General features: G+C 50.5%; 1 protein-coding gene and 1 pseudogene across 2 annotated transcripts; one reads left to right on the top strand and one right to left on the bottom strand.

The window, feature by feature from the left end:
• Positions 1 to 182: 182 nt before the first annotated feature.
• Positions 183 to 4,714, bottom strand: LOC118146402 (centrosomal protein CCDC61 pseudogene; annotated as a pseudogene). The gene has a single exon (XR_008475702.2). The product of XR_008475702.2 is annotated as a centrosomal protein CCDC61 pseudogene (transcript).
• A 4,224-nt stretch (positions 4,715 to 8,938) lies between these two features.
• Positions 8,939 to 17,872, top strand: LOC100391820 (pulmonary surfactant-associated protein D). The gene is given in 8 exon segments (XM_078346628.1): positions 8,939 to 9,152; positions 13,035 to 13,151; positions 13,423 to 13,539; positions 13,846 to 13,962; positions 14,389 to 14,535; positions 15,037 to 15,120; positions 17,476 to 17,795; positions 17,798 to 17,872. Coding segments are annotated over 8 exon segments (1,161 nt in total). The 5' UTR covers positions 8,939 to 8,953; the 3' UTR covers positions 17,858 to 17,872.
• Positions 17,873 to 20,429: the final 2,557 nt, after the last annotated feature.

The raw sequence follows: 20,429 nt of genomic DNA, 5'->3' as shown, positions 1-20,429 counted from the left end.
AGTAGATTCAATCAAGTGGAAGAAAGAATTAGCAATTCATAGATAGGTCATTTGAAATTATCCAATCAGAGAAACAAAAAGAAAAAAAAAGAATAAAAAAGAGTAAAGAAAGCCTATGGGACTTGTGGGACACCATGAAGGAAACTTATCTATGTATAACGGGTGTCGCAGAAGTAGGAGAGAGAGGAAAGGGGGTAGAATACCAATTTAAAGAAATAGTAACTTTAAACTTACCAGATTTAGGTAAGGAAATAGATAGCTAGATTCATGAAGGCCCAAATTCCCCAAATAGGATGAACCCAAAGAGGTTTATACTGAACATATGATAATTAGTTTGTCAGAAGTCAAATACAAAGAAAAGAAATTGAAAGCAGCAGTAGAAAATTGACTTGTCACATAAAAGGGAACCTCCAAAAGACTATTACCATATTTCTCAGTGGAAACCCTGCAGACCAGGAGAGAATGAAATGATATATTAAAGATATAAAATAAAAAAAGAACTTATCAATCGAGAATTCTATACCTAGCAAAATGTCTTTTATTAGTGAAGGAAAGATTAAAAACCAGACAAACACACTGAGGGAATTTGTCACCACTAGATCCACCTCGCAAGAAGTGCTGAAGAAAGTTCTTGAAGTTAAAATGAAAAGAGGTTAAGCAGAAACATAAATGCATACAAAAGTATAAGTCTCACTGGTAAAGGTAATTATAAAGACAACTAGAGTTTTCCTTTCCTCAAGATGGCTGTCTAGAGACTTAGGACACTGGTTCTCCTCAGAACAAAGAACCAAAATTGCAGTTGAATAATTATGGCCTGAGTGGAATCCTGAGGAAGGAGTGACATGATCTATTGGAGAACCCACAGGAAAAAGCTGTAGTGCAGAAAAAGAAGAAAGCAAGAGTTTGGCAGAGTCTGATCCCCAAGGAACATAGAGTTCCATGGAGAGGGTAGGTAAGGGAGTTGCTCCCCTCACTCCTGTAGCAGACTACAGACTGCTGAACTTGTTGGAGAGCCCCTCTGCACCTATGAGTCCAGGCACTGCTGTCAGTGATGATTTGGGAACTTCTTGAGGGAAGAGCATTGGGTGCTCAGCTCATGTAGGCTGACTTGCTGTCTGCAAAACCTCAGCTGAAGTGGCGAGTGCCACGCTGGTTATGTACCCATTGTGGGTCTCTATTCTTCCCAGGGGATCTCAGCCCTGTGCTTCTGCACCACTAGATCCTCCACAAACATTCCCAAGAACTCAGACTGCAAAGCCCACAGGGGACAGGTGGTACTCTGGGGAGCTATGGGATTCCTGGAGGTCTAGACCTCAGGAGAAGGGAGAGTGCATGTGCCAATATACCCATTTAGACAAAATAAACCAATAATTTGTTTGCTCTCCTTTGCTGAGAGCTCCGCACTTGTGATAAGAGATTGACTGTCCCCCTCCCAGTAGAGATATAGGCATGGTGCTAGGATCTGAAGGGGAGAGATGTGGTTCTGTACCAGCAGGCAGGTAGGTGACACTGGTGCCTGGGAATAAACATGGAAAGGGAGTCTTCTCCTACCCCCTCACTCACTGCTCCAGATAGACCCTTGGGAGTTGATAGAAGTGCGCCTGGGGATGGTTTTTCAGGGATACCGGGGGAGAGCTGCACTCCCATTGATGGTGTGCCTACTGGCCAAAGTTTGCACAAGGGTCAGAGTTTATCCTCCTCCCGGTATGGGGCAGCAGCATTCCCATAACAGAATGCACGTGAGTATCAGAGCTGCTGAGGGAAGAGGTTCTATCCCAAGCCCATTTTGGTGGTAGCCACAGGATGGGTGTTTTCTGCAGAACTCCATTGCACTGCAGCCTAGAGACGAAGGACAATGTCTACCTGAACTGAAGGTCACAAGCTCTGTGACAAGGGTGTGATAGGAAAGTGGATTGCCTTCCTGCCCGCCCAGGATGTGGAGCTGGTACACTCCTTCCCACTCTGGTGGAGACATCAGTGCATTTCACCATGAGCTCCCCTTTCCACCCCCATCAGGGCAGGTGCTTCTGCTCATCACTGGGGTTTCCTAGGGAGAGCTTGGTCATTTAGCTCCACTCAGTTTTGTGTCCCCGTCCAAAGCTTTCTGTCCCCTTCAGGGAATCAGGCCACCCACAGACCAGCTAACTTCCTGTGACAACAGAAATTCCCTCCCAGAAAACTAAGATCAAATACCCATCAGCTTCTGTCACAGCCAGCTCTTATTGGGATGCAGATTCAATTGCACGACCAAATAAAAAACAGGCTGACAGAGGGCAGAGAGCTAAGGAATGAGAATAAACTTCCTGAGACCTACTCATTCCCAGCCCCTCAGAAGGTAGTATTCCTGCTCATATGCCCAATGCATTGCTACTACAATCAGCATAATAAAGCCAGTACACAAAAGCTATCTATAACCAAGAAACTCACACAGAGCTTTGACCCACAGAAGGCACATAAAGTTGAAGCCAAATGATCATACACAACATGCAGTCACACCTTAAATGGGGGGAAAATCCCATTCAAATGAGAGTAAGCTCAAAAATAAAAAGTAACAGCTTCTCCAGATGAGAAGAAATCAGCATAAGAACTTTAGAAGTATGAAAAATCAGTATTTTGACACTCCTAATGCATCACACTAGCTCCCTAACAATGGATTCCAACCAATATAAAAATTTTGAAATGACAAAGAATTTAAAATATGAATTGTAAAGAAGCTCAATGAGGTACAAGAGAAAGTTGAAAACTAACATAAGGAAATCAGAAAAATAACTCAGGATATGAATGAAAAATTTACTAAACACATTCTAGAAATGAAAATGTATCAAAGAACTATAGAATATAATTGAAACATTTAACAAAAGACTAGATCAAGCAGAATAAGTAATTTCGGAGTGTGAAGGCCAGTTGTTTGAATTTACCTAGTCAGACAGAAATAAAGAAAAAATAATTTTTTTTCCCAAGGGCAAATATTTTATTTACAAAATACACATATCCTCCCTCCCAGCATGTACTGCCTGGGGAGAGGCTGGGGCCAGGGCCTCAAACACCTGAGACCCCAGGGGCACGTGGAGGGGCAGGGCCAGGGCAGGGCCTGGGTGGGGCTGGAGGCCACCCTGGCCCCACCCCCCATGCCATACTCAGTAGTGGGTGGGGGATGCAGGGGCAGTACCCCGTCTCCATGTCATGACCGCATGTCCAGTCGGTTCATGTACTCCTGCAAGGCCTTCAGTCGTTCATCTATTTCGGCCATGTCAGCCGCCTGGTGGTTCGAGCTGTACTCCGGGGACTCAGCCCCCCGAATTAGCCAGACGTTTCTCACGGTGGCTGCGTTCCACAGGGGTGGACTTCGTATTGGGTCCACTCCAGGTCGTTGGGCTAGGAGGCTTGCGACTCAGAGAAATCCTCCAAATCGCTGCAGGAGCTGGCTGAGGAGCAGCAGCTGCGGAAACTGTCCACTGAGGAGCTGCGGTTTCTTGAGCGGTTAGGGGCGTCCCCTCGTCCAGTCACGGCATCAGGGGGCCAGGTGTGGCGAGGCCAGGAGACTGACAGACGGTCCCCGCTTCCTCCACTGCCAAATCGGTTCCACTGCTGCTGCTGCTGCTTCATCTTGATCTCTCTGCTTCCTTTCCTTGGCTTTCACAAAGGCCGTGGGGTTGAAGCGGAGCGCGCGACCACCTGTGGGCGAGGGCGAGGGGCGCGCTGGTCAGCCTCGACCACGGCTCCCGCGGCCGCCCTCCCGGGATGAGGAGCGCGCTGCGCCGCGACCTCGCGACGTGGAGCGCTCCCGGGACGACAAGGCCCGGTCCTCCCTCGCCAGGGGCGGCTGCACCGGTGGAGTCCGCCTCCGCCTCTTGTACAAGGCCAGCTCGCTGGTCAGCGTCTTCAGCTGGGCTTGCAGGCTCCGCTCGGATGCCTTCGCCTCCTCGAGCTCCTTGGCCAGGCGGCGGCAGTCCTAGCCTCGGCGGCCAGCCACCCTATGCCCAAGGACGCGCTCCTGCAGTAGCTCCAGCTCCAGCCCACGCACCAACCCACGCAATGCCTTGGCCTCCTGGCGGGCCGCGCGCCCAGCCAGCGCTTCCTCGCGCGATCGGCCCGGCTGCACCTCCAGCTCGCGCTTCTCTGATGCCAGGCGCGTCACCTGCTCCCGCAGGTGCCAGATCTCAGTCTCCCGGGTGTCCCGAGTATCCTGGCCGCCCAGCCCTTGCAGGCGGCTCAGTTCCTCCTTCAGTGAGTGGATGATGCCCTGCAGAACCACAGGGTCTGGCTTGCCCTGGTACGGGAGGGGCAGCGGGTAGTGAATCCTGTCAAACTCCACTGAGTAGATGAGGATTAGGTAGCGCTTGGAGTTGAACTAGGCCGATCTGGGGGCCAGAGGGCCTGGACGGCCCCCCAACTTGTGGTTCCGCAGGGACTCCAGGTCTGTGTAGGTAAGCAGGTCCAGAGTGACTGACTCACTGCTCTGAGTGAGGGCTGACTCCAGCATATGACAGAAGATGTTGAACTGTTTGAAGTTCCCTGTCTTGTGAGTCAAATTTTCAATGAAGCCGGCATCGAACTCGCCCCCCCACTGGACCACAGTCATCCGGTCCTCCACCTTCAGCTCCAGCACCTGCCCGGTAACCACCACCTGCACAGCATGCTCCACACCCCGGAAAACGTAGTCCACCTGCAGGCCGGCCAGCTGGCCCATGGCCAACGTTGCTTCTCCACGGGCACCCCAAAAAATAATTTTTTTAAAATGAGCAAAGACTTTGAAAAATATAGTATGATGTAAAGTTACCACGCATACAATATATAGACATTCCTGAGGGAGAAGAAAAAAAAAATTAAAAGCCTGGAAAACCTATTTGAGGGGATAATTTAGGAAAACTTCCCTGGTCTTGCTAGAGAATTAGACATCAAGATAGAAGACACTCAGAGAACACTTGGAAGATGCTCTGCAAGAGAAACCTCATAAAGGCATATCATCATTAGACTCTCCATAGTCAATGTGAAGGAAAACATCCTAAAAGCAGCAAGGGCGAACTGTCTAATCTGTAAAGGAAAACCCAAGAGACTAACAATGGCCTTCTTAGCAGAAACCTTACAAGCCAGAAGAGATTGGGGTTTTATGTTTAATCTTCTTAAATTACACAAAACCCTGCCAGTCAAAAATTTTGTATCCTGCTAAAAACTAAGCTGCATAAATGAAGGAGAAATAAAGTTTTTCCCATGAAAAGGGAATTTATCACCACTAGACCAGCCCTACAAGAAATGCTTAAAGTTCTAAACATGAAAATAAATGGACAATACTCCCCATCATAAAAGCATATTAAAGTGAAAAACTCATAGAATATATAAAGCAATTACACAATTGAGACTAAAAAGCAACTGGGTAACAATTATCATGTCAGGAACAAAACATCACCTATCAATATTAACCTTGATAATAAATGGAGTAAATGTTCCACTTAAAAGATACATATTGGTGCTGGGTGTGACGGCTTACACTTGTAATCTCAGCACTTTTGTAAGCTGAGGCAGGAGAATTGCTTTAGACCAGGAGTTTGAGACCAGTCTGGGCAACATAGCAAGACTCCATCTGTATAAAAAAATTAAAAAGAAATATTAGCCAGGTGTGACGGTAGTTACCTATAGTCCTACAACTTAGGAGGCTGAAGCAGGATAATCACTTGAGCCCAGGAGTTTGAAGCTGCAGTGAGCTATGGGTGCATTATGGCATTCCCTGGGTGACAGAGTGAGACTGTTTGAAAAAAAGAAAAAGAAAGAAAAGATATATAGATTATAAGATTGGATAAGAGTAGCAACAGCTGAGGGGTTGCTACTAGTCACTAGAGCAGTGCACAAGACAAACACCAGCTAAGATGGCCGGGAGAACAAGCTTGAACAAGGCAAGGCAGGGGTCTACTAAGGGAAATCCATTCCACAAAAGACAAGCGAGGCAGGGGCTCTCTGAGGTCTAGAGCAGCATGCAAAAGAGCAACTCTTTTTAGGTGGCAGCTCCCTAGCTGCTGCCCCCACATGCTGCTGCCTCTGCAGCCACTCCATCGGCCCCACTCCTGCCCAGGTATGCTGAGCAGCTCCCATTCTTTCCCAATATCTGGGCAGTGCTGTTGAGATGAAGGAAGAGGAGAAGTGGACACAACAGGTCCTGTTTCTTAAGATCTGCAGTTATGAGTTGCTTTTGCAATCACTGCAGGTCATTGTGCAACTCACTGGTCTCCGGACTCCTGATTTCTGGACATCTATAAACTAAAGACACTGATGATGCCACTTAACTCACAGAGCTGCGGTGAGAAGAGTGCAGCTGAGATCAAGGCCTGATAGTGGTCTGCAAACTCTAGTGATGGATGTGCATAGTGTTGTGAATATCAGTGGCAGGTTTCCGGAACGCAGGTGGGGATAAGAGTGAGTGAGTCAATAAAGAAGAAAATTGCCCCACTTCTTGAAGGGAGTTTTTGGGGCTGGGCAGCTCAGGGTGCAGGGCCGGCATAAATAGTGAGTGCCTGCCAAGCAAAGGCTAGTTTGTTTGGAGCTCCTGAGGCTTAAGAAAAATAAACCTGTAAGTGTCTCTCTTCTTGCCTTTTTTTTTTTTTTTTAATTTTCTTCATGTCCTGTAAATATTCCCCTGCCCACCTGGACAGTTCAACCTACTGGCATGGAGGAAGGGAAGGTCTGCGTAGCTGTTCCGGTCTAAGAGGCATGGACACGGGAGGTGGGGAGCCCAGGAGGTCTTATGGTGCTCTTCTGCCCCTTATTCAGTAGCCTCAGCCCAGGGGGGCATTTGCTTTCTGAGGTGGGGGGGGTCACAGGGTGGAGGAGGGGGTGTGACACCATCTAGACCTCAGATGCCACTGTGTGGAAGCCTCAGGTGGAAAAAATGCAATTCTAATTTCTCTCTAGGCTGTTTTCTGCCCTGATTTCTTCAGAAAGGACAGTGGAGGAGAGACAAACCTAGGCACTCACAGGCCAGGGTTCTAAACCCATCCTGGTGCCAACTGCCTGTGGAAAAGCAGGGCAAATTGCTTTCTCATAGCTTCAGGTCTTTACTGTAAAAAAATATACTTACTGGGGTAGGTTTCTGATTTTCCAACCCATATTCAGAGGAGACACTCTTTTCACTGAAAGTGTACTCTGAAAGCTTAGCATAAACTGAGCACTGCAGGGGTTGAGGGGGACCACGGCTCTGCCCACTCCATCTGCTGCTCCAGCTAAGATGCCTCATCTGAGTCCTGGGTCTGAAAACTGGGGTCTTCCCTCTCCAAGGGTCCTTCATGCCACAGTGGCTGGTGGTACCTCTCTGCCATCTTGAGCTTGCAGACAGAAAGCCTATTGCCTTTCATTCTTCCCCAGACTCAGGCACAGGGCCCCAGGGTTGAGGCAGCTGCAGGCCACAGAACAGTGTCCTTGTTCTGGCTGGGCTCATGATTGAGCCTCTGCCAGAACAGGTGCAACCAGGTAGCTGCTGCTGGCTGGGAGCTCACTCAGCTGTTTCCAGAGACTCCCAGGATACCTCAGGAAGTGGTGAATTCAAAATTGAAAGAGGCTAGTGAGAAATAGGGGTCATCCACAGCCCCAAATCACCGGTATTCAGAAAAGAAAGCACTCCTCTGGGCAGGAAGCCCCTCCTTGCCACCACCCCACTTGGCCTGGCGAACCCCTTCTTTGCGCAAGTTTCTCTGGCTGTGTTCCCAGCCTCTGCAGATCTAATCAGCTCTTTTCACTCTCGTAACTACAGTTTCTAATTGAGAGAAAAGATGCCCAACACAGGGAATATCCCAGGTCCTGCTCTCAGTTCCTGACCCTCTTAGATGGTAAATGGGTGCCCTGTTGGATAGTTGCTCTTGCTTATCTGCAAAACTAGCCTTCTGCCCAACTCAGCCTACCTGGCATGTCCTCTTTCCACATAAGACTTTTTTTCTTTTGTAGACAGTCTTTCTCTCTTGCCCAGGCTGGAGTGGAGTGGTATAATCTCAGCTCACTGCAACCTCCGCCTCCCAGGTTCAAGTGATTCTCCTGCCTCAGCCTCCTAACTAGCTGGGATTACAGCACACACCACCACACCTGGCTAATTTTATGTATTTTTGGTAAAGACGGGGTTTCACCGTGCTGGCCAGGCTGGTCTCAAACTCTCAACCTCAAGTGATCTGCCCACCTTGACCTCCCAGAGTGTTGGAATTACAGGCATGAACCACCATGGCTGGTCTCCACATAAGACTTCTTTTCCAAGTCCTTTCAGATGATCTGGGAAGACCTCTAGGTGTCTCAGGCTTTCTCCTGCTGCTAGTTTAGTGTCTGAAAACTTTCACCTGAGTTCCCTCTGGGACATTCCTCTAGAGACAGCATCTGATTCAGGAATGGCAAATTGCCAGGCAAATGTGCACCACACTCCCAGCCTGTGCTCAGGAAGGGCATCACTAAGCATTCAGGGCTCTGGCTCATTGTCAGACCAGCACTGTCAACGCCAGTATGAATCCATGCAAGGCAGCAAGTGAGTAGAAACAGGCTTGCCTTGTCAGTGCTAAGCCAATCACCTCAGTGGTACCGACAGGTGGATGGTCTAGGGAGTGGTGAGGGGTCCTGCCCAGAGGCAAAATGTACTCTTCTTGATGTGACAGATGGACCCAGTGAGAAGTGCTACATTCTAGCCACTGTGCCAAAAGTAGTTCCCAAGGGAAGGCACAAGAAGAGAAGACATGAGCACCTGGGAATAGGGGGAGGCTGCTGTCAACCTCTCTCAGGGTTCCAGCTGGGTAACTCATGCCTTCCACCCAGATCATGTACCCACCTTGTCCCTAAACTGCTTTTGGATTCCTGCTGCTCTGGGCCCCACTACAGAGGAGAGAAGGTAGACATGGGGGCTTCTCATCACTTCCAGAGGCTGAGCCAAGCCCTAAACCATGTCCTCGAAGCATGAGCATGTCTTTTCTCTTTCTGTTCACCTCTCCAGGCCATGCTGCTCTTCCTCCTCTCTGCACTGGTCCTGCTCACACAGCCCCTGGGCTACCTGGAAGCAGAAATGAGGACCTACTCCCAAAGAACAGTGACCAATGCTTGCACCCTGGTCATGTGCAGCTCAGTGGAGAGTGGCCTGCCTGGTCGCGATGGACGGGATGGGAGACAGGGCCCTTGGAGAGAGAAGGGGGACCCAGGTAGCGCGGGGTCATGGGCTTATCCTGCTGCAGAGGAGCAGTCATTGGAGTTGTAACCAGCCCAGCAACTCTGGGTACTTTGTTATGGAAGTCTTGGAGATGTGTTTCTTCCTCCCAAGAAGGTGGGTTTCACACTACTCCACCAGCTGACAAACAGGTGGCTGTGCTGAGCCCCCATGTGCTCCTCCAGCACCCAACTGCTCTAGCTCCTCCTCTAGGATCCCCAGATCCTTCCCATCCCAAGAGCAAGCAAACGGGGTGAATTACTGATGCTGGGGGCCTTCTAGAGCCCTGTGCCGGCAGTTAGCAGTTGTTCATTCCAATTAAATGGTGCCTGTGAAGGGCATTAAGTATTTTTCTTTTTTTTCAAGACAGTCTTGCTCTGTCACCCAGGCTGGAGGTCAGTGGTGCACTCTTGGCTTACTGCAGCCTCTGCCTCCTGGGTTCAAGCAGAGTTCCTGCCTTAGCCTCCGGAGTAGTTGGGATTAAAGGCACCCAACGCGGAGCCCTGCTAATTTTTGTATTTTCAGTATAGATGGGGTTTCACCATGTTGGCCAGGCTGGTCTCTAATTCCTGACCTCATGATCTGCCTGCCTCAGCCTCCCAAAGTGCTGGGATTACAGGAGTGAGCCACTGCGCCTTGCCTAAATATTTTTAATATTTAATTAAATTCCACTGCATGAAGGGTGAGAAAAGATGGGGCTCCATGGTTCCATTCTCAAGCCTACTCAAGAGGATTTGCCCTAATACATTACAGGGAGAAAGGGCACTCACATTTCTTTGTCCACCCCTGTGCTTGGGCATTCACTGGAGTCGTTCATTTAATCCTCCCAAGAGTCTTACAGGGGACATAGTAATCTCCTTTGACAGGTAAGAAAACGACGATGCAGAGAGGCTAAGTAACAACCTTTCTGGAGGCAGAAAGGACGAGGGCTCTACACCAGGCTGGCCTGGGCTTGATGGCTGGCTCCATCTTCACACCTGGGAGAGATCCTCAGTATCATTTTTTTATCTGCTAATAGGAATGATATCTGCCACTCAGTGGTGAATAATTGAGCCAAAGCTTTATTTTTTATTGAGTCTTTGGGATAAAGTTGCATTTCCTGCTGTACCAAATAGGTGAATCATCTTCAGCTTAGCAGAGGTACTGATGAGTCAGGGAATTGTCCCTGGAAATACTGCTTCCTCTTGTAGGGGAGGATCTGGGTCTTATTTTCAAGAAAGGAGAATTCCATGAACCAGCAGCATGAACCAAGGGACCTCTATGACAGTAGGCAGGGCTTCAAAGGGATCAGATAGTCCTTAACTTTGTGGAAAGATGAAGCAACATCCCCAGGCTTTGTGGGGTAAGGGGTGAGTGAGCATCTGCCTGTCCTTTACAGACAGAAGGTGGCCCCCAATGTGAATGGGATGGGGCCTGGGGAAGGCTGCCCAGTGCGGAACTCAGAATAAGGTGGGGTTCACCTTGGCAGCTCTTTCTCAGAGACTCCCAACTCATCTGGCTTCCAGTGGGGGCCCCAGATTCGAATCTCGGGGATCTTTCCCACAATGACCCTCCAAGTTTGCCGCCTGGAGCATGGTCAAGGTCTACCTTCCCCACCGATGTGCCTCACCCCATGCACATTGCAGGCCTGGCTTTGGGTGAGTACTTGGACGGAGGACAGCACACAGTGGGGCTGCAGGATGAGGCTCTGCTTTGGGTCCTCAACTGCAGTTTCTCCAGTCACTCCACTGTTATAGGTGTGAGGGTGGATGTCCTGGGAGGCCTGGAGCATCCTCAGAATCCTGACCCTATAGGTCTGTGTGGGGCCAAAGTCTGTGTACCTGACGACGACCCCTGCGGATTTGGAAGCATGTGGTCCCCAGAACCTGCTACAGGGAAAATTGGAGCTTGGAAGAAGAGACCTTTGAGCAGAGGTGGAGGGCGGAGCTTGAGTCACTCTGACCAATAACTCAGACATATAATGGAGGGTGAATAAGACCCAGATCCTGCCTTTGCGGGGAACAATTCCTTATTCCTCAGCACCTCCAGCATTCCTGCCCAGAAAGATTTTCTGGGAGAGTCCCTCCAGGGATGCTTGTCTCCCTTGGACAAACCACACACCTTACAGCAGCCCATGAGTCCCAGCAGGACCACCCTGCACCCCTGCTGCTCCTCTGACCTCAGCGCCCCAACCCCTACTCAGCTCCAACCACACAGTTTCTTGCTGGCCCCTGGGCCACGCTCAGCCCCCTCCCTCCTTGAGGCCTTGCTGTTTGCTCTTCTCATACTTCACCTCCTTCAGGGCCTTACTCCCTGATCACCCTCTCCGTGAGGCACTCCCGGACCAGCCTACTGAAAACAGACCCTACCCCAACACACTGTATGCTTTACTTTTCCCTGTGGCATGGTATCTAACATACCATATGTTGTACATTTTTAATGTTTTATTATCTGTTTCTATGAGATAGAGTTGAAGCTCCCCAGAGAAGGGCTGTTTATCCCCAGTGTTTAGGACAGTGGCTGACATGTAGCAGAAGCTCCAGAGATATGTATGGAATGAGTGAATGGAAGATGGAAGGGGAGGAGGGGTTTTAGGAGTCAAGACAGCTAAGGGCTGGGCCATAAAGCTCCACTTCAGGTGGCACTCAGGTGCAGGGCTAGGTCTCTGGGGACACTAACATACACATGAGTACTTTGAAAGGCACAAGTGCAGGGTTTTGGGAGGTGCCTCTCCTTCACTCTAGTGCTCTTATGGCCTCCACAGTTTGTATGCCAAGAACAGGAGGGCTCTAACGCTCCCTTCTGAAGAGTGGTGTTTTTCTCTTGGTCTATCTTCCTGCTGCCGGACTGGCCAGGGTGAAGCCCAAGCGAGGCTCCACCTGAGGTCAGGACATCCTGCCTTCAGCACAATGTGCTGTTGGGTGTCAAGGGTGTGGCCTGTCCTATAACCCTCTGTTTTTCCGTTTCATCCCTAATAAGGATTGTAACCAACAGCCAGACCCAGGTCATGGAATTCCACTGGGCATGGAATTCAGATGTTTCGAGGTGGTGGTGCTGCTGGGATTACCAAGCACAGAATCTTCCACCCATCCCGCAAATTCATCGTTGCTCTCACCACAACCACATGTTCGTGCCCCCCACAACCCCCCGGCCACCAGGGAGGCCTGGCCTCCTCTGCCACGGGAGCATGGTTTAGAAGTCTGAAATGTCACTTCCCCTCTGCAAATCTTCCTAAATGTTCCTTGCCCTTAAAATTCCACTTTCTCTTTGAGGAAGACAGCTCTGAGTGTGTGTGTGCTGGGGTGGGGATGCTCGGATGAGATGAGGGACCCTTCATGCATTGTCTTCCTCTCCTGTTACCCTTGTCTCAGTATATGATGAACCCCTTGCTGAGGACTTGAGGCTAAGCTCAGATTTGCATCTGGCCCAGTGCTAGGTATAATGTAGATGCTGCATAGATGGCTCTTAGTGAACAAATGAATGAGCAAATGGACCAATAACTGAATGAACAAGTTAGCACCACCTGTCTGGTGCCACTTCTGGTTGGCTTCCCTGATATATATATATATATGAAAAGCAAGAAGTGTACGATCACAGGTAAGAGCTGACAGATTGCCTGCCATCAATGCAGTGGCCTTGGGGCAGGGGAAGGAGCACCTCATAGAAAGTCAGACAGGTCTTGGCTTTAATCCACCTCCAACTCTGGAAAGCTTCCTCCTCACCTATAGAGTGGGCATGCCAATACCCATTCCCTGGATCGCCACTGGACCCGGGTGTGTGATGATGGAAGTCGCACGCTCTGCAGAACGCTGAAGGAAGGCTCCGGGCCAATCCTGCAGGCGGCTGGCCCTTCCTGAATCTAAAACCAGGTCTTTGTCCATTTCTTCTGCTGCCACAGGTTTGCCAGGAGTTACAGGGCAAGCAGGGATGCCTGGACAAGCTGGCCCAGTTGGGCCCAAAGGGGACAATGGCTCTGTTGGAGAACCTGGACCAAAGGGAGACACTGGGCCAAGTGGTGAGCAACTGGGCATTGACTTCAGGTGTTTCCAGGTGGTGGTGTGGCTGCGAGGATGTGCCAGCGGGCACGCACAGTGCCCATCTCAGGAAGAAGGAAGAAGGTTGTCTGAAGGTGGCACTGGGTCATTTCAGGATGTGTGAAAGATGGGGGCTGCCATTGGGAGGACAACAACGCAGTTCCCTGACCTCTGTTATTACCCTCACCTTACTACACACTCCTCCTGCCAAGAGGGTTCAATGTTACTGACCAGGCAGGTGCTTTTCCTTAGGACCTCCAGGACCTCCTGGTGTGCCTGGTCCAGCTGGAAGAGAAGGTCCCTTGGGGAAGCAGGGGAACATAGGACCTCAGGGCAAGCCAGGCCCGAAAGGAGAAGCTGGGCCCAAAGGTAAGTGGCTGGTCTGTGGTTGGTCTGAGAGTGGAAGGGAAGAAGGATAAGGGTCCGTGATGTGACCTGAGGAGTGCTCAGAGTACCAGGGAGAGCCCAGACCCTCAGTGATGCAAAGGCCTTGCCACGCACTCTCCCAATCCCCACAATAGCAATAGTTTCCTCTCACTCTCCACAGAGGGCCCCAGAAAGCGAGGATAGTCTCCCCACTTTCTCTGACCCTATCGTTTTGGGTAAAAAGCTAAGAAAACCACACCCACTGAATGCACTCTCAGCTGGGTTTGTTCCTGTGTGTTCCTTCCTCAGGAGAAGTAGGTGCCCCAGGCATGCAGGGCTCGGCCGGGACAAGAGGCCCCACAGGTCCTAAGGGAGAGCGAGGTGCCCCTGGTGAGCGTGGAGCCCCTGGAAACACAGGGGCAGCAGGTGAGCAGTGGAAAGAGCTGGGGCTGGGCTGGGTCCAGTTCTCCTGTGCCTGCTGTGCCCACTTGCAACTGTCAATGCCTACACCCCCATACCCACAAAGGCAGAGCTGGCATTGCTGGACCACAGGGAGAATCTATATCCAAGGAGGTTGTATGACGGGGCTCTGGGGATGGTTCCTGTCTAGGGTGAGTGCGGTGCTAAGCAGCAGAGAAGTCCGGATACAGGGAAGGTTGGTTGTTGGGGGTGGGGCAGTTTATACAGCGGGGTTGATTGCTGGATGACAGGGACAGTCTGTGTACAGAGAGCTGCATAGCTGGTACTGGGGACTGTCTGTCTGTTTCTGGGCAATAAGGTTAGTTCATGTACGGGAAGGTAAACTTGCTAAGAAATGGGCACATGACTCACCCAGTTCTTCTTTCACCCCAGGGTCTACTGGAGCCACGGGTCCCCAGGGAAGTCCAGGTGCCAGGGGGCCCCCAGGATTGAAGGGGGACAAAGGTGTCGGGGAAGCCCCACTGGGCATGGGTGGGCAGAGAGGAAGCCCTCCTTAGCTCAGGGCAGCCCCTCCTCTGGGTTGCGTGCCCCACTGAGGGCAGGTGGTGGGTGGAACTCAGGAACAGTGGACAGGCTGGAAGGCAGGAACACTGGGCTCTGGTCTTAGCCAGTTAGTACTCATGGGAAAGCAACCTGGGCAGCTTCTCCATCTGACCCTTGGGAGAACCACAACTGCCTTCCCAAGTCATAGGCATTAAAACCCAGTGAATGGGAAACACATGAGTGTGTATTCCTACACTCGACTCCAGACCCAATGGAGACACCATTATATTCCAAGACTTTAAAGTCACAATGTCATCTGGTTCAGTGTCAGTGAAATACAGGGACCGATGTATCCATAGCAGAACCATAAGACATCCTTGCACAGCAGAGGCCGGCTGTGTCAGCCGATGTGGGCTTGCTGTGGGTCAGCCCCATAATATGTGCTTGCAACTAGACATTCTTCCCTTGGGGCCCAGACTCTGAGTTCTTCCTTCGTTGTCTGGGCAAGTCTTTACTTGGCTATTTTCTCCCCTGCAGATGTCACTTCTGTGAAGCAGCAGGTTGAGGCCTTACTGGGACAGGTACAGCACCTCCAGGCTGCTTTCTCTCAGTATAAGAAAGGTGAGTTTCGATCTGACTGGGCCCAGCACTGGCATTGGGCCCCAGACTAGATCCCTACCTTTGGCTGGTCCTGAGGGAGAGCCTGCCCAGGATCTAGGCTGGGAATGAGCTGGGACCTGTGTAGGGCTGCACCTGGGCTGTGGCAGAAAGTAGGGCTCAGGCTGGGATGGGGCTAGAGCAGGGCAGCCACCTGGCTCCCAGAGCTGGAAGTAGATCCAAGGGGGCAAAGGAGGAGGATGTGGCCCCTATCACCAGCTCACCAGGCTGGCAGTAGCATAGTCAAGGCCGTCAAACTCCTTAACCACCCTCCGACCTCAATGACACCTGGGCTCTGAAGCAAACTGTTGTCCTGAGTCCAGTGTGATTCAGTGGAGTCTCTTTCCTGCCTCCCTGTGCTGGTTCCTCTGATAAACAAGGGGCTGCCCGACACGGGCTGCGCTTCTTACCTCTGGGGGCCGGGTATGGGAGTGCCCGGTGATACTGCTGCACATCCCAACGCAGCAGAGAATCCAATCCAGGGGCTGTTCTAGGAGCTAGGGCTGGGGTTCTGCTCTGGGCGTACAAGGCAGGTGGGGACCTGACCTTGGTATGTGGCCATCAGATATCTCACTTTAGACATGCTTCCGGTTCAGACAAGGCAGGCTGCCTCTGGGCTTCAGCCACCGCTGGGCTCTCCTTGCAGCTCTGGAGGTGTTTTATAGCAGTGAGTTTGCCCTAATCCTGGAATCCTGAAGAGTCAGAGGCCTCCAGGGGCACACACCTGAATGCCTGGTGCCTGTTACAATCTCCACATCAGTGCCCAACTGTCCCTACTCTCCTCTGCCCTTCCTGACATCAGCTTTGAGTTCAGGCAAATCTCATTGAGCCAAAAAATAAAAAATAAAGTTTTCTGAAGGAGTGGAGCACAAAGGCGCTGATTAGGTGCGACACAGGGTTGGCTTCTAAGTACCCAAGCTCCGAGACGAGAGTTTCAAGCATTTGGTATATCTCCCTTTCTGAGTATGCTTGCACTCACTCAGAGGCACAGTGACAGAAACACACAGAGGAACATGGGCATATGTGCCACCACATGTGTTTGCACTTACACACCATCACTCACTCCACCTCCATCTACATACATGAGCTCGCATGTTGTCTCTACAGCACACACATCCAGATGAACCATACATACTCCCATGTACCTTTGGATAGATGCACATATATTCAAAGGCATGCCCATATATGCACATAGCACATAAACCTAGTAATGGCACATGAACTCTTATGCTGGCTTTGTTCAGGGTTGCTCTGGGTGCCACCCTGAGCCCGTGGAGAATCTTACGAACGATGGGTCAGGGTGCAGCCTGCATTCTGAGCAGGCCAACAAAGCCAGGGGCACAGCCTTCTCTGGAGCTTCCATTGACTTTGCAGATTTCCATGCATGGGCCCAGGAGCCACAAGGACAGACTAAAAAGAGGCACTTGACATGTCACACAGGCAATGCTTTTGTGAACTGAGTCCTCATTTTAGAGATGAGGAAATGGAAACCCTGAAAAGGAACGTGACTTTCCCTTTCCCACGCAACAGCCATTGCCAGAGTGGATGGGAATGCCCGGTCCTCCATTTCCCACCTAGGGCTGTCTCCAACACTGACACCACTCTCCTGCATCTTGCTCACACATGCCCTTTTCAGATGCCCTTCTCCACTCCCTCAGCACCTCCCAGGCTGGCTGACTGGCTGGGGCATCACCCATGTGCATACTAAGAGGCTGACATGAGGCTAGACCCAGAGCAGAGATCAGCATCTGACAGCTTTCAGATGTCCTCTCCTCTTCCTGCTCTCCCCTTTCCTCACCCCATCACACAGCGCAGACCCTCTCCGACAACCCCACATTCCCTACTGTTGTACGGGGTGACAGCAGGCTCGCTGCAAGGCATTTTCTTTACTCTCAGAAACTGGCCTGGTCTACACTGTCATCAACTTGGGAAAAATTGCTCAGTTCTACATAGTAATCGAGAAATTGATCTGGCATACAGCATGTGCCAAAATAGAAGAGCATGTCTGAGCTTTGGTGTCAAACTGAGTGAGATTGAATCCCTAACTGCACATTTGCTGCCTGTGTGACTTTGCACCTCTTAGCTTCTCTAAACTCCTGTGCTCTCATCTGTAAGTGGGAAGCATGGTGTCACCTTGCAGGGTATGTCATGGGGTGGGGCTGTTCTGGAATAGTGTCTCTCTTGCATTCTTTCCGGTGTCCTGATGTGGTGCCTGTTTGGGAGGTCTGAGAGGCTCAGATAGATGCGCAGAGGTCTTGGAGCCCCTGAGCTCTGGCCAGGTGATGCCATAACCCCGACCTAACTCTTTTCTTCTCTTAGTTGAGCTCTTCCCCAATGGCCAAAGTGTTGGGGAGAAGATCTTCAAGACAGCAGGTGTTGTGAAGCCATTTGCGGAGGCACAGCTGGTGTGCATACAGTTTGGTGGACAGCTGACCTCTCCACGCTCTGCTGCTGAGAATGCCGCCTTGCAATAGCTGGTCATAGCTCAGAACGAGGCTGCTTTCCTGAGCATGACTGACTCCAAGACCGAGGGCAAGTTCACCTACCCCACAGGGGAGCCCCTGATCTATTCCAACTGGGCCCCAGAGGAGCCCAACAATGACGGCGAGTGAGAGGACTGTGTGGAGATCTTCACCAATGCAATGGCAAGTGGAATGACAGGGCTTGTGGAGAAAAGCGTCTTGTGGCCTGTGAGTTCTGAGCCAACTGGGGTGGGTGGGGCAATGCTTGGCTCGGGATTCTGACAGCAAGTCAGGGCCTAGCCCCTCATGCTGCCAATATCCTAATAAAAAGGTGACCATCTGTTCTGGGAAGGACTTCTCTACAGTAGGTGGCCAAAAGGGAGGGCTGCTGCAGGACACTGCAGAGTGAAATGTGAGGCCGCCTTCACACTGGAAGTCGTTTCAGGGGAAGAAGCGGCCAGCCTGCTTTCCCTGTAAGGGAAAAAGCGGGTCTCCAATGTCCTTCCTGTCCTCAAACCTGATGACTCATTTTCAGCCCCTTTTCTCAAACCATCAGCTGCATTTGACCCTGCGGATCTCTCTCCCTCCTCTTTCAAGGACTTCCTCCTCCCAGCTTCGTGGATACCCTCTTGCCTGCTCTCTCTCTCTTTTTTTTTTTTTTTTTTTTTTTGAGACTGGGTCTCATTCTGTCGCCGAGATTGGAGTGCAGTGGTGCAATCTGGGCTCACCATAACCTCTGCGTTCCAAGTAGCTGAGACCATAGGCATGCCACCACGCTGGCTAATTTTTTGTATTTTTGGTAGAGATGATGTTTTGCCATGTTGCTCAGGCTGGACTTGACTCCTGGGCTCAAGTGATCTACTTTCCTTGGCCTCCCAGAATGCTGGGATTACAGGCATAGGCCACTGTGCCCAGCCCCTTATTATTCCTTTTAGCTTATCCCTCTTTCTCTCTTTGACCACTTAATGTGCAGTGCCGAAGTCTTAACTCCCAGTTCTCTTCTCTCCTTACACTCACTCCAGAGATGAGCTCTTCCTGTCTGCTGCTTCCAATTCTGCAGGCTCGTGGCTCCCCCAGGTATATCCCTATTCAGCAACTCTTCCTGAACCCCAGATTCCTCTAGCCAATTCAGGCTGGAGCCCAGGGATAAAAGGGGGCTCCCAGCTTCCTTGGCTGCCTCTTATTTCAAGGTCTGAGCCCAGGAAGCTGTACATCACGGCAGGGTGACCTGGCAGAGAATGTCTGCCTCCCCAGCCAGGCCACATGGTCCTGCACTCTGTAAGCCTCACCCCTGCATTGCCCAGAATCTTTCTCCATCCTTGATAAACATGACTGCCTCTTGATTCATGGGAGATGTACCAGCTGCACAATCCTAAAGCCATCTGAAATCTTAGGGAACTTTGGAACAAAGGGTCTCTGGCCAAGCTCCAGTTCACCTCCAATCCTCTTGCCTGGTGATTCCAGGAATGTTCTTTCCCCACTCTATCTTAGAGATAATCTAGTTAAATCCTCCTCCTCATTTTCCAAATATGAAAACCAAAGCACAGAGAGGGATGAAACTGTGCAGGAACACGAGGGGTGTCAGTGTTACAGCAGAGTCATAAGCAAGATCATTCTGACCCTGAAGCTTATACACTTAGCCTGTAAATATATAGGCCAAAGATCATGCATATTTGGTTGATTTGACATATTGTTGCACATAATGACTTAAATAACACCTGTGTTCCAAAGATGGCAGTGGCACCTGGATGAACCACAGCCCCATGAAAGGGGCAAGCAAATAGCCTCTCTCCTGATGGAAAACCAGCCACTCTCTCCTTGGTTCACACAAACCCAGGAGACTTCTCTTTCTGGATGGGATCCCTCAAGCCCCACCCGCTTCCCAGCACTCCTACAAGTACATCTCATATATTGGACAGCATGTCTATAAAACAAAAGCCACACATCCAGACAGCATGCAGCCCAGGTTCTCTGCTAAGATCTTTCTCCAGTTACTGAAAAAACAATCCCCAATTTCTGGCAGCTTCTGAAATACAAGTCCATTACACAATAATGAACAAACTACTCAGAGACCACACCTAAGCACATTCATCAAGGGCACACAGAACAGCTTTTTTATTACAAGTAAGAGAAAACACTTGAATCTAGCATAAGCCAAGAGAAGTATTTTTTCGATGAATAGAGGGTTCCAAATGGGGTCAAAAAGGATTAGGGGGCTCAGGTAACCGGGTGATCTCTCCCTGGCTTCTGCTTCTCTCTGAGTCTTTGCCTCTTTCCCTCCTTTGCGCACCAGCTTCCTCTGCTTCCTGGTCTCTTGACTATGCAAGCATTGAGAATCATGTGTCCTAGAGGCCACTGTACAGAAATCAGAAACTCTCCAGTGGGATCAGTTTGAAACTCCTGTGGAAAGGAGTCTATCTGTCTGAGACGCCCACCTCTGGTCCAATCAAGTAAACTTGGAGAGTGGGACCACACGGTACAATATGGCCACCAGGACAGATGGAAGAGGATGATGGTCCGGGAAGACCCCCTGAAAGTGAACACTACTCACCCCAATACTTAAGCCAAATCTGCCTCTTGGTAAGGGAAACGGCAGAGTAGTTGAAGTGTGTGGAGAAAAAAAATCTCCTATGATGTTGAAGCCCTGGAATGTGGATACTTCAAACTCCAAAAAGGAGCTTCAGATCCATCGGTGCCATGGGCCATGGGGTCTGGTTTGCTCTCTAGCACAGAGAACAAGCAGGGAGGGCTTTCTGAGATCTGCAGGCCAGGCTCATTAGTGCAGGACTGAAGCAGTTGTTTCAGAAACTC

This window comes from Callithrix jacchus, chromosome 12, assembly GCF_049354715.1.
Source record: "Callithrix jacchus isolate 240 chromosome 12, calJac240_pri, whole genome shotgun sequence".
In the NCBI taxonomy this organism is placed as follows: domain Eukaryota; kingdom Metazoa; phylum Chordata; class Mammalia; order Primates; family Cebidae; genus Callithrix; species Callithrix jacchus.
Note: the sequence above shows the minus strand (reverse complement) of the source record. Positions and strands in the feature narration are given on the sequence as shown.